Below are 13,083 nucleotides of genomic sequence, written 5' to 3'. Positions count from 1 at the left end.
GGATTTAAGTTATATGAGCACAGAAATATGAGCAATGTGAGTCAGGGCACATCATGGATGGGACTAGAGGTGGATCAGAGAGAGCAGACAGATGGCAGTTTTGCCTCCGGTTTGTGACCCTCTCCTGCTTTCCTGGTATTTTTCAACTTGTCTGGTGCCCTCCTGGTGGCACTGGTTGCCTTGTCCCACCACACACAGATCCTGTGTGAGAGGCTGCACATGGCAGTGCTTGATCACAGGTGCATGAGATCATGGGGGTACGTTTGCTTCCTCCATGGAGAAACCAAAGGCCTCTTCTTTGTGTCTTTTCTGAAGGCATCCTGGGAGCTTCCAAGCAGATGTGTGTCCTGAGCAGGGGTTCTGAACCCCTTACATGGCACCTTCTTCCTGGGACACCAGTAAACTAAACAGGCTGCTCGAAACAAAAGGCTAGCCAGTCAGGAGTCATTGATGAGCACCTAATGTGTTCCAGGCACTACAAGGTACCAATGGGATTATGAAACAGAAGGCCCTGTTCTTCCCTCTGGTGAGCTAACAGTCCTGGGTAGATTTCACATCAGGAATCCAAGTGGTTTCTCAAAGCAGTATTAAATACCTCAGGAGTGGAATAGGCTATGAACATATGGTGGCTAAGTGTCCAGGAAAGCTTCCTGGAAGAGGTGTGGTTCAGCCAGGCTTTGAGAGGTGAGCTGGGTTGCACAGATGAAAGAGAGAGGGGGTCATTCAAGGTGTGGAATATACTAGTCTGGGTTCTTCAGGGGAACACGGGCAGAACCAATAGGAGCTATATATCTATAAGAGATATATAGGATGTCCTATATATATGACTGGGGGGGTCTGGTGAGTCCAAGTGAGACTCAGGTAAGAATTGATGTTGCAGGCTTGAATCCAAAGACTGGGAGCACAGGCGGAATTCCTGTGTTGCAGTCTGGCTACAGAATTCTTTCTTCTTTGGGAAACCTCAGTCTTTGCTGTTAAGGCCTTCCAACAGATTGGATGAGGCCCTTTGGCAGTATAGATGGTAATCTCTTTTTAACAAAAAATTTTCTTTTTTAACATTTATTTATTTTCAAGAGACAGAGAGAGACAGAGTGCGAGTGGTGGAGGGGCAGAGAGAGAGAGGGGGAGACACAGAATCCGAAGCAGGCTCCAGGCTCTGAGTTGTCAGCACAGAGCCCGACGTGGGGCTTGAACCCACTAACCTGAGCTGAAGTTGGACACTTAACTGACTGAGCCACCCAGGTGCCCCTAGACAGTAATCTCTTTTACTTAAAGTCTACTGACTGTAAATGTTAAGCACAGCTAAGACAAAAACAAACAAACAAAAAAACTACATTTACAGCAACATCTAGATTACTGTTTGACTAAATATATGGTCACCATATTCTATCCAAGTTAACACAGAAAATTAACCATCGCATGGGCAAATTCTGGGGGAGGAAAGCTGAGCTGTGACAAGGTGTATGGGGTTCTTAGCCCCTCAGGAGGCCTAGGTGAGGCCAGACTTTCCTGAGCTCTTTTACCTAGGTCATTAGCTCGGGGTTCAGCCTTAATCATGGCCTGGGTTACGCCTGCGTGGCTCACTCGGTTAAGCGTCCGACTTCAGCTTGGGTCATGATCTCACGTTTAGTGGGTTCGAGCCCTGCTTCGGGCTTTGCAGTCTGGAGCCTACTTCAGATTCTGGGTCTCCCTCTCTCTCTGCCCCTCCCCCGCTCACACTCTGTCTCTGTCTCTTGAAAATAAATAAATGTTAAAAAAATTTTTTTAAAAATCAGACCCACCCAGGGGTGGGTGACTTTTTTTTTTTTTTTTTTTTTTTTAATTAACATGTGAAAGCTTAGAGTAGGGTCAGCCAAACTCCCTAGTGTAGCTATAAGAATTTATGCCTCCTACACCCTTCCCAGACTTACAGGGCCTTCTGCTTACAAAAACACAAAGCCTTCATCTCAGACTCCTTGTTGTGCAGGCAGATTTAGGCTTCTGGGATCCACCTCTGTTTTTAACCTCTTCCTAAGGGCCACCTCACTGCCCAGCACCTCTCCAGCCTGTGTCCAAGGGAGGCCCATCAGTCTGACTGCTGTGTGGCAGAGGAAGGTGTAGCCAGTGACAGCTGGGTCCCTGGGCTCTGCTTCACACAAGGTAGTTATGGAATTGTAGAAAGGAGAAAGAGGTAAGCTTTCTCTATTTTTTAAAGTAGGCTCTATGCTCATCATGGGGCTCAAACTTACAACCCCAAGATCAAGATTCACATGCTCTGCTGACTGAGCCAGCCAGCTAGGTGCACCCCAGCTCTCTTTATTTTGATTCTTTTTTTTTTTTTTATTTTGGGAAAGAGAGAGCAGCGGAGGGGCAGAGAGAGAGGGAGAGAGAATCCCAAGCAAGCTCCACACTGTCAGAGCAGAGCCCAATGCAGTGCTCAAACCCATGAACTATGAGATCATGATCTGAGCTGAGATCAAGAGTTGGATGCTTAACGGACTGAGCCACCCAGGCGCCCCTCTATTTTGTTTCTTAAGTCTGTAAGGGCTTCTTCTGAACCCTCCCACTGGGTTATTTTTTGGAGAAATGACTATCCAGAGGTGTCAGTTCCCTCTGCAAAGTGAAGGTACAAGTTGTATTCATTTTCTCTTGCTGTTTAACAAATTAGTCCAGTACCTAGCCGCATGAGGCAAATACATGTATTATCTTATGTATTATCTTATAGTTTCTGTGGTCCAGGTATCCAAGTGCAGCCTAGCTGGCTCAGAGTCTCTCCCAGGGTCACAGGCAGGCTGTCAGTCAGGACTGCATTCCCACCTGAAGGCTCTACCAGAGGAGGAGCTGTTTCCAAGATCACTTGCGCAGTTGTTGGCTGGCCTTGTTATGTGGGCCTCTTCCTAGGGCTGCCTCCTTACATGCAGCTCACTTACCCGGGGACCAGCAGTCTAAGGGGGGGGGAGAGAGAGAGAGAGAGAGAGAGAATGAGAGAGAGAGCGCACCCAAGATGAAAGCCACGGTCTTTTTCTATCCTCATCTCAGAAGTGATCTCCTGCAGAGTTCTGTTCATTAGAAGTGAGTCACCAGGTCCAACCCCAACTCAAGGGGAGGAGATTACACGGGGCATGTGTGCCAGGGGCTGGGGGTCATGGGGGGGCTGCCTTTGAAGCTGCCTGCCACACAAATGCATCCTTTTGCCCTGAAATGATCTCTTGTTTTTGAGCTTTGACATTCGTTTTACCTGAAACATCATATTTGATCATGGGGAAAAAAGGCAAATGTGAAATGGCAAAGAAAAGATAGAGCTTCTAGGAGGTGGCATAAAGCTGGAGTGAGCAGAGGTCATGCTCAGAGTCTCAAATAGACCATGTGAACTCTAAAGAATAATTTGATAGCACACTTATAATTTTGAAGATGTTAAAGTGGCAGTTTTGGCCTGGAAACTTAAAGATTGGTGCAAGATATTTTATTATCACATGCAAACAATTTGAAAACACAAACAAAGGAAGAAAAGAGTAATTCTATAATTTCATTAAAAATATAAAATCAGCAAAATAAGAAACTGTCTGAATAAAGCATAACTGGATAAAACATCATCCTGCTCTCTTGGCACTCACAGCCCGGAGGTAAAGATGGGCTTGGAAGCAGTACTTGACAAGTACTGTGGAAAGTACTAAGCCCGGGCACCGTACAAACCAGAGGAGGGTTCCAGGGACAGTTTTCCGGAGGAGGTGGCCCCTAACCTAAAAGGATGAGATGGAGTGAGCAGGAAAGGCATGCCCAGGAGGGTGGTGGGGAAGAGCATGTGACTTCCTGCTAGGGTACAGGGATGAGACAGACTGGAGGGCGGGGAGGGGATGGATGGGGAGGGGCCTCATGAGGGTATCCAGTTGCTTTGACTTTACCCTATTGGCAGTGGGAAGTCAGTGAAGAGTTTGAAGCCAAGATGTTTCCCTTCATCTGGAATTTCTTCCAGGCCCTACGCTTGTGGGCTGCCTCTGTCCTTTTTCAGGTACCCAGCTCTTCCTCCCCGACCCCTGTTGCAGCTCTGGAGGTGTCGGGGGAGGTGGTTAGTGCTCCTGGGAGGGGCCTGACTGGCAGGGCCTCCCTGTCCTAACCCCTGACCTTGCTTCTTGCTGTTCTGCTGCAGGGAAATACAGGAGTGCTCACGGGCATGTTTCTGGTGTCCTTCGTCATCCTGGTGGCCCTCATCACCGTGCTGTCTGGCATCGGTGTTGGGGAGCACTGTGGTGTTGGCAGCGGTGGTGTCTACTCAATGATCTCCTCGGTCCTTGGTGGGCAGACCGGTGGCACGATTGGGCTACTGTACGTGTTTGGACAGGTGAGCCTGGGGGCTGGGGGAGGGGAGTTTTGCCCTGAGGCCATCAGCATATGGGATCTGTTCCCTCACTTGGCTGTTTGCCACCATCTTCTCATCCACGTTCCCATTTGATCTGAGGAGAGGCAAGTTGGGGTAACTGGGCCCATTTTATAGATGGGCAGACTGGGGCTCTGAGAGGGAGCTCAGAGGCATAGCTTAGCCCACTGTCCAGGACCCTGACCCAGAGTCCAGGGCTCCTTCCTTTCTACCTCTGGTGCCTTGTGGCATCCTGATCTGCCCAGGAATGCAGGGCTTGGCTGGAACTATTCTTGATGCCCATTGTAGGGAGGGGAGTGCATGACAGTGGCCCAAGCCCAGGTGGCAGCTGGGTGGCCCTGTCCCTGGGGCACTTTAGTGCTGAAGAAGGGACATTTTACCTGTGCCAAAAGACTTTCCTGGACGCGGGCACTTCTCAAATGAGCTGGAGCTCCAGGCTCATTGACAGCTTGAAGGCCTTGCCGAGGAGGCCAGAGCCGTGTGTGGATGCCCTGTCTGAGAAGGAGGGGGCGGTGCAGCAGGGTGGACACAGGCTCTCAGAAAACTAGTGAGCAGGGAGAAGCACTGGGACTTACTTAGCTAAAACACAGGGATGGTGACCTAATGAGGGCGAAACAAAGACAGACATTAAGAAGCAGCTCTTTGTAAGCACTTCTTGGCTTGAGAAAGGCTTTTATGATGGTGCAAAGGGTGGTGGGTGGTTGAAAACACAGTTTCAAGAAAAGAATTTGTCTTAGGGTACAAGAGTCTCCTCAAAGAAAGGATACGTTTGTTCTTTTCTTTTTCAGCAGGGTTATTTTAGTATAACTACATCTGATTCTCCAACGGCGCAAAGGGTGTGTGTGTGTGTGTGTGTGTGTGTGTGTGTGTGTGTGTGTGTGACATGCATGAAAGGCAGAGAGATTGTCACTGCACTCTTAAAGCCACTTGCCTTTACTGGAGAAAAATCTTTAAGCTCCGTAGCTTGGGAGTGAGAAATAAATGGTTAGTTTACTTTATTACCCTGGGGATTTGTCTGTCGATGTTTTACTTCTGCGCTGTCTCCTAGCCAGGTTGCAGCCCTGCTCTCTGGGTAAGCAAGCTTACCTGCAGCAGCAAATACCACGACAGGGACCAGCGCCAAACCGGGGGCCAGCGAAGGGCCCCTGTAGAGGGGAAGCTGGGATGTCGTGTCTCCTGTGTGTGGGTTGCTTCAGAGGAAGGGTGTTCACAGAAAAAGTGTTTTCTGCACACTGGCAGCTGCTGCCGAACAGCCACCCCATCTACACCCTCGCTCGCTTAGCTTGCTCTCTGTTCGGGTCTCGGTGAGAAACACCGGAACCCCTCTGGCCGGCGTCTTCAGTACGCCTCTCCGTTGCCTGCTGCTGACCTGGGCTGGCTTCTCTGATCAGGGTGTGGGTGCTGCATAACCCTTTTTATATGCTATTGGATTCACTCCGCTAGGATTTTGTTGAGGATTTGGGGTATGTATTCATGAGGGATATTGGTCTGTAGTGTTCTTGTGATCTCTTTGTCTAGTTTTGGTCTCATGATAAAGCTGGCCCGATAGAATGAGTTGGGAGGTGTTCCCTCCTCTTCTATTTTTTAGAAGAGTTTCTAAAGGATTAGTCTTAATCCTTCTTTAAATGTTTGGTAAAACTTAGTGGTGAAACCATCTGGTCCCTGGCTTTTCTTTGTAGGAAGTGTTTTGATAACTAATTCAATCACTTATATAGGCATAATCTGATTTTCTATTTCTTCTTGAGTCAGTTTTGGTAGTTTGTGTCTTTCTAGGAATCTGTCCATTTTATCTCTGTTATTTAATTTATTGGTGTAAAATCATTCATAGATCCCTTATAATCTTTTTAGTACTTGTAAGATTGGTAGTAATGGCTTCCCTTCCATTCCTGATTTTAATCATTTGAGACCTTGCTCCCTTTTTTTTTTCTTCAGTCAGTCTAGTTAAAGAAAGTTTTGGTTTTGTTGGTTTTTCTTTTTTTTTCTCCAATTTATTCCTACTCCAGTCTTTAGTATTTCCTTCCTCTTGCTTCCTTTGGGTTTAGTTTGCTCTTCTTTTTCTAGTTTCTTAAGGTGGAAGGTTAGGTCACTGACTCGAGACCCTTCTTTCAGGGTGTAATTCGGGTTTCTGAGGGTCCCTATTCCTGGGTCTTACTGACCTGTAACCCCGTCATTCCAGGGCATGAATACACTCATTTATTTTTAATGACTGCTGAGCAGATTGCCTGCTTGCCCTAGAGCAGGGGTCAGCAGACTTCCACTATAAAGGTCCAGATAGTAAATATCTTGGTTTTTATGAGTCATATATCTCTGTCACAACTATTCAATTCTGCTGTTGTAGTTCAAAAGCTGCCATAGTCGATATGAAAAACTGGGCTTAGCGGTGTTCCTATAAAACTTTTTTACCAAAACAGGCAGCAAGCAGGATTTGGCCAGCATGTTAAAGTTTGCTAACACTTGTTTCAGGCATAAAAATTTAGACGATATAAGGGTACCTGGCTGGCTGAGTCAGGGAGCATGCAAGCTCTTGATCTCAGGGTTGTGGGTTTGAGCCTCATATTGGGTGTACAGATTACTTAAAAATAAAATCTTTAAAAAATAGAGAGACTATAAACACTTAAAATAATCATTTTAAAGCTTGCAAATATTTTCATAGCCCTGCATCCTCCCAAATCCTTCCCCATCATCTCTCTGAGTTGTTGGTGACCCCTTGGCCAGTGGAGGAAACAGTGAACTGGAGCCCCTCCTCACTCTATGCCCCACTCACTTTTAAAAAATTTTCAATGTTTTATTTATTTTTGAGGGGCGGGGGGAGAGAGAGAGAGAGAGAGAGAGAATGGGAGAGGGGCAAGAGAGAGACAGAGACAGAATCTGAAGCAGGCTCCAGGCTCTGAGCTGTCAACACACAGCTCGACACGGGGCTCAAACCCACGAACTGTGAGACATGACCTGAGCTGAAGTCAGATGCTTAATTGACTGAGTCATCCAGGCTCCCTCTGCCCCATTCACTTTTGGGTCTGAGGGCTTCTTTGAGGTTGCTTACCCTAGATACCAAAATATACGGCTTTCACCTGCATGGTTGTGTCTGTAATTACTGCTTTACATGGTCTTTGCTGGACTGTGCAAAAACCATGGAGAACTGGAAAACTTTCATAGACCTGATATGGGCTAGAGTTTTGTTGTGGGAGTTAACGCAGTCAAGCAGCTTGAACTTTAAACAAGGATTTCATGTCGGAAAGGAGGGGTGTGGAGGGCAGCTCTGGTCTGTTAGGTAGGTACCCAGAGATGAAAAACAAAATGCCCATGATTGTGAGGTGCAGTTGTTGTAACATAAACACGTTGGGAGTGGAAGTGTTCTGTCCTGAAAGTAGGTCACTTTCTCTCTATGAAATGGTGGGTGACGCCCCCAGCTCCCTGCAGCAGAAGATTAGAAAGAAAAGGGAAAAGGAATGTCTGTGATTATAAACTTTTTAGCAGGTGATAAAAATACTGAAAAACTATAATAGGGGTGCCTGAGAGGCTCAGTTGGTTAAGTGTCTGACTCTTGATTTCTGCTCAGGTCATGATCTCACGGTTTTGTGAGTTCAAGCCCCACACTGGGATTCTCTCTCTCCCTCTCTCTGTCCTTTCCCCGCTTGTGCGCTCTCTCTCTCTCTCAAAATAAATAAATAAACTTTAAAAATGTATACATAATAAACTCTGGGGGTGTTTATGCATTAAACAAGTCGACAGGGATGTTTTCCAGTGAAGAGGTGTATTCATGGTTGGAGGGGAGGGTAGCTGGACTTCTCTGGGGAGGGGTCTGTGGTGTTGTCCATACCTCTGGGGTGGGGGTGTCAAGCTCAGTGGGCAGAGAGGTGTGGGGGGAACTTTGCTTCCTAGACACACCGTGCTCTCCGTACCTAAGTGTAGCATTTGCATAAAGTCTGCAAATCTTAATATATTTGTTTTTATTTTTCCTTTATAAAATTCTTTTAAAGTTACAAAATGATGTTCATTGTAACTAGTTAACATATCAGCGATAATGTAAAGAAAAAGTTTATTTCCCTCCCCATCCTAAGGTGTCCATTGTGAATACCCACCATCCTTTTCTGCCACCTTCCCTGTGTTTATGTATGTGAATTCATGATTGTTGAAGTGTTTGCTTGTTTTTACAAAAATGGGGACAGAGTTTATACTCTATTCCATGGTTTGTGTTTCTCACTTAACAATAAGTTATAGATATTCCTCGAGGTCAGTGTTTCAGAAAAGCCTGTGCTTTTTTGAAAAAAGCTGTTTATTTATTTTGAGAGAGAGTGCATCTGTGGAAGCTCATGCAAGCTCACACAAGTGGGAAAGGGGCAGAGAGAGAGTGAGAGAGAGAGAATCCCAAGCAGGCTCCATACTGTCAGTGCAGAGCCCCATGAGGGGCTTGAACTCACAAACCATGAGATCATGACTTGATTCAAAATCAAAAGTCAGATGCTCAACTGACTGAGCCACCCAGGTGCCCCTAAACCTGTGCTTTTTAACTAGTAGCTTAGCATTGCCTAATATGAATGTATGATAATTCATGGCACATTTGTCTTCTGTATTCATCATTTTACTCTCTTCTATAAGAGTAGTTGTATGGAAACCAATTTGACAATAAATTTCATATATAAAAAAAAAAAAAGAGTAGTTGTATTTCTTTTCTCATTCCTAAAATCTGTAATTTTTTCTTTTCTTAATCAGACTGCTAGGTGTGTATGTATTCTATTTATCTCTTAAAGGATCAGCTGTTATTTTTATTTTAAATATCTTATTTTTAAGTAATCTCTACACCCAACATGGGGCTCAAACTCACAACCCCGGGATCAAGAGTCACATATTCCACAGACAGGGACAGCCAGGCTTCTCTTAAAGGATTAGCTTTTATTCTCTGATTTCTTTCTTTTGTTATTTTTCTTTTATTAATTTCATATTTCCTTTTATTAAATACCTCTTCCTACTATCTTTTTATTTATATTGGTCTTTTTTTATCATGTCTTAAGTTTTTTTTTTTTTATTTACATATGAAATTTATTGTCAAATTGGTTTCCATACAACACCCAGTGCTCATCCCAAAAGGTGCCCTCCTCAATACCCATCACCCACCCTCTCCTCCCTCCCACCCCCCATCAACCCTCAGTTTGCTCTCAGTTCTCAACAGTCTCTTATGCTTTGGCTCTCTCCCACTCTAACCTCTTTTTTTTTTTTTTTTTCCTTCCCCTCCCCCATGGGTTCCTGTTGAGTTTCTCAGGATCCACATAGGAGTGACACCATATGGTATCTGTCTTTCTCTGTATGGCTCATTTCACTTAGCATCACACTCTCCAGTTCCATCCACGTTGCTACAAAAGGCCGTATTTCATTTTTTCTCACTGCCACGTAGTATTCCATAGTGTATATAAACCACAATTTCTTTATCCATTCATCAGTTGATGGGCATTTAGGCTCTTTCCATAATTTGGCTATTGTTGAGAGTGCTGCTATGAACATTGGGGTACAAGTGCCCCTATGCATCAGTACTCCTGTGTCCCTTGGATAAATTCCTAGCAGTGCTATTGCTGGGTCATAGGGTAGGTCTATTTTTAATTTTCTGAGGAACCTCCACACTGCTTTCCAGAGCGGCTACACCAATTTGCATTCCCACCAACAGTGCAAGAGGGTTCCCGTTTCTCCACATCCTCTCCAGCATCTATAGTCTCCTGATTTGTTCATTTTGGCCACTCTGACTGGCGTGAGGTGATATCTGAGTGTGGTTTTGATTTGTATTTCCCTGATAAGGAGCGACGCTGAACATCTTTTCATGTGCCTGTTGGCCATCCGGATGTCTTCTTTAGAGAAGTGTCTATTCATGTTTTCTGCCCATTTCTTCACTGGGTTATTTGCTTTTCGGGCGTGGAGTTTGGTGAGCTCTTTATAGATTTTGGATACTAGCCCTTTGTCCGATATGTCATTTGCAAATATCTTTTCCCATTCCGTTGGTTGCCTTTTAGTTTTGTTGGTTGTTTCCTTTGCTGTGCAGAAGCTTTTTATCTTCATAAGGTCCCAGTAATTCACTTTTGCTTTTAATTCCCTTGCCTTTGGGGATGTGTCGAGTAAGAGATTGCTACGGCTGAGGTCAGAGAGGTCTTTTCCTGCTTTCTCCTCTAGGGTTTTGGTGGTTTCCTGTCTCACATTCAGGTCCTTTATCCATTTTGAGTTTATTTTTGTGAATGGTGTGAGAAAGTGGTCTAGTTTCAACCTTCTGCATGTTGCTGTCCAGTTCTCCCAGCACCATTTGTTAAAGAGACTGTCTTTTTTCCATTGGATGTTCTTTCCTGCTTTGTCAAGGATGAGTTGGCCATACGTTTGTGGGTCTAGTTCTGGGGTTTCTATTCTATTCCATTGGTCTATGTGTCTGTTTTTGTGCCATATCATGTCTTAAGTTAAATATTTTATTTTTTCTGCCCTTTTTAACTAATAAAAATATTTAGGGTTATACTTTTTTTTTCCCTTCTGAATGCAGGATTAGTGTGCCTCTCAAGTTTTAGGATATAATATTCTCCTTTTCATTACTTTCTAGATCATTTGAAATTTAAAAAAACTCATTATTTTGCCAACATGGCTCAAATTTATTTCTATTGTATGTTTTCCCCTTGCTGATTTGGAAGTTCTACTGTGCTTTTTGTTCTGAGAAGAGTTATAGTCCACCCTTAGAAAAGCCATAATTATACTTTTCCTATAGTTCTCAACCGAGCAGCATTGCTTACTATGTTCATCCGCCTACCAAATATGAAATCTCTATGACACTTTGACTCCCCCACATTCCATAAATACCCTCACCTCTTACCCCAAAGCTCTTAGATTTTGAGAAGACGGTTTAATTTGTGGTTGTTATTGGTTTCCTTCATAGTAAGTCTTTTCAGTTTTAAGAATCCTTATTTATAAGTTACACTGCAAATTTCCAGTGACAATACCATCATCTATTTAACATTAACAAAGTATTTTATGAAATTCATGGCTAACTACTGTTTCTTCTTTTTCAGTAGCTAATAATAGTACAGTAAAAATGATAAGGCCAATAGCTAGTATCTCTATAACTCAAACTATGAGCCAGATACTGTTCTAAGAACTTACATAAATTATCTTATTTCACCATTACAGTAACTTCTTTTTTCCTTGACTTCATTTATTTTGAAAGAGAGAGAGTGCGAGTGGGGGAGGGGCAGAGAGAGAGGGAGAGAAACCCAAGCAGGCTACACACTGTCAATGTGGAGCCCAATGCGGGGCTCAAACTCGAGAACCATGAGGTCACAACCTGAGCCAAAACCAAGAGCTGGACACTCAACCAACTAAGCCAGCCAGGTGTCCCCTCACAATAACTTTTGAAGCAAGTACTATTATTATTATTATTTGTATTTCACAGATGAGGAAATGAAGCACAGAGAGCTTAAAACACTTTCCCAAGTCACACAGCTAAACCTGGGAGCCACAGCATTTGGCCCCGGTCTGATTTCACAGTCCATGCTCCTAACCACCATGTCCTTTCACACAGCCTCCACAGGCTTCTCTCCTTTATGTTTTGTTCCTAGCATCTTCGGGCTAAAAAGTAATTTTAGCTATGAATTGGAGAGAGGGACTCAACTGGAGCCACTGGAGACAAAGGCAGTCTTTACTGCTTGGCCCACTTCATGTGAGCAAATTCTGTTCACCAGCTAGAAAAGGAAAATGGTGGGTTTGGAAGCTCCAGATGCAAATGGTTGCATTCCAGTTCTGGTGTCACCCTCTGCACATGTGAGGTGTCAGACACCTGGGAAGGTGATGATGATCACTGCATTGTTACCAGTTGTTTTTTTAAATTCTGATATATCTGGCCATGCAGAGTCCTGTTGACCTGGCCAGATAGTGACAGAATAGCAGCATCCTTATGCCTGTCACACTCTTGTTATTTAGCCAAGTGTAAGTTTGAGTCATGAGGTGATGTTTCTCTGTCATCTCTCTCTCTCTCTCAAAGATGACTTTCCTTCTGCTTACATTTATTGGGCTCCCCCCTCCCCACTCCAATATAGACAGAAATGCCTAGTGTAAGTTTGGGGAACATTGACAATGATGGTATATGTCTAGTAGCAAAATGAGCTGATCTCAGTGAAGAATGGGACCTCCTTCCTGAGCTCCTCTCCAGTACAGAAATTATATCGCCCTTCTGGTCTTTACCTAAAAAAGCAGGAAATTAATGGTACCCACTTCCCGAACTCTTTTCATACAGCCAACATATCACAAAATATCTGTTGAATGTTTGCAACATAGTTAGCAAATGTAGGGGCTTTGAAGAGGTATGATCAGCATAAACATTTTTGTTTTCTAGGATGTTTGCATTCTTGGTGGCTTGGGGTAGGGGACAAGCTTATATGCATGAACTAAGAATAGACTAGTGACCCAGATAATTAATTGCATTACTTACTGGCAGTAAGCATAATATTTATTCAGAAACGGGGGATGAGGAAAGGCTTCATGGAGGAGGAACTTGACTGAGGCCCAAGAAGAATTTGTTTCTTGAGAGAACAATGGGAACAGAGCACAGTGATGACCATGACCCAGTGGCCTGGGGGTGGGGAAGGATCAAGCCTGATGGAGAGAAGGGTGCTGAGGAATTATGAAAAGTGAGGTTGGTGTTATTTTCAAATATTTATTTGAAGTTGAGATATATATATATATATATATATATATATATATATATATATATATAT

The 13,083-nt window shown here is 44.1% G+C and overlaps 1 protein-coding gene across 1 annotated transcript in view; it reads left to right on the top strand.

Moving 5' to 3' along the window:
• SLC12A8 (solute carrier family 12 member 8) overlaps positions 1 to 13,083 on the top strand; it is a 143,587-nt gene that overhangs the window by 26,050 nt on the left and 104,454 nt on the right. Inside the window, exon 4 of the mRNA XM_040484777.1 lies at positions 4,127 to 4,318. Within this exon, the coding sequence (XP_040340711.1) occupies positions 4,127 to 4,318 (192 nt within the window). The remainder of the gene's footprint in view (positions 1 to 4,126; positions 4,319 to 13,083) is intronic.

The sequence above is a fragment of the Herpailurus yagouaroundi genome, unplaced genomic scaffold (genome assembly GCF_014898765.1).
Source record: "Herpailurus yagouaroundi ecotype Mexico unplaced genomic scaffold, PumYag 162, whole genome shotgun sequence".
In the NCBI taxonomy this organism is placed as follows: domain Eukaryota; kingdom Metazoa; phylum Chordata; class Mammalia; order Carnivora; family Felidae; genus Herpailurus; species Herpailurus yagouaroundi.
The sequence above is the reverse complement of the archived record's forward strand: the minus strand, read 5'-3'. Positions and strand labels throughout refer to the sequence as shown.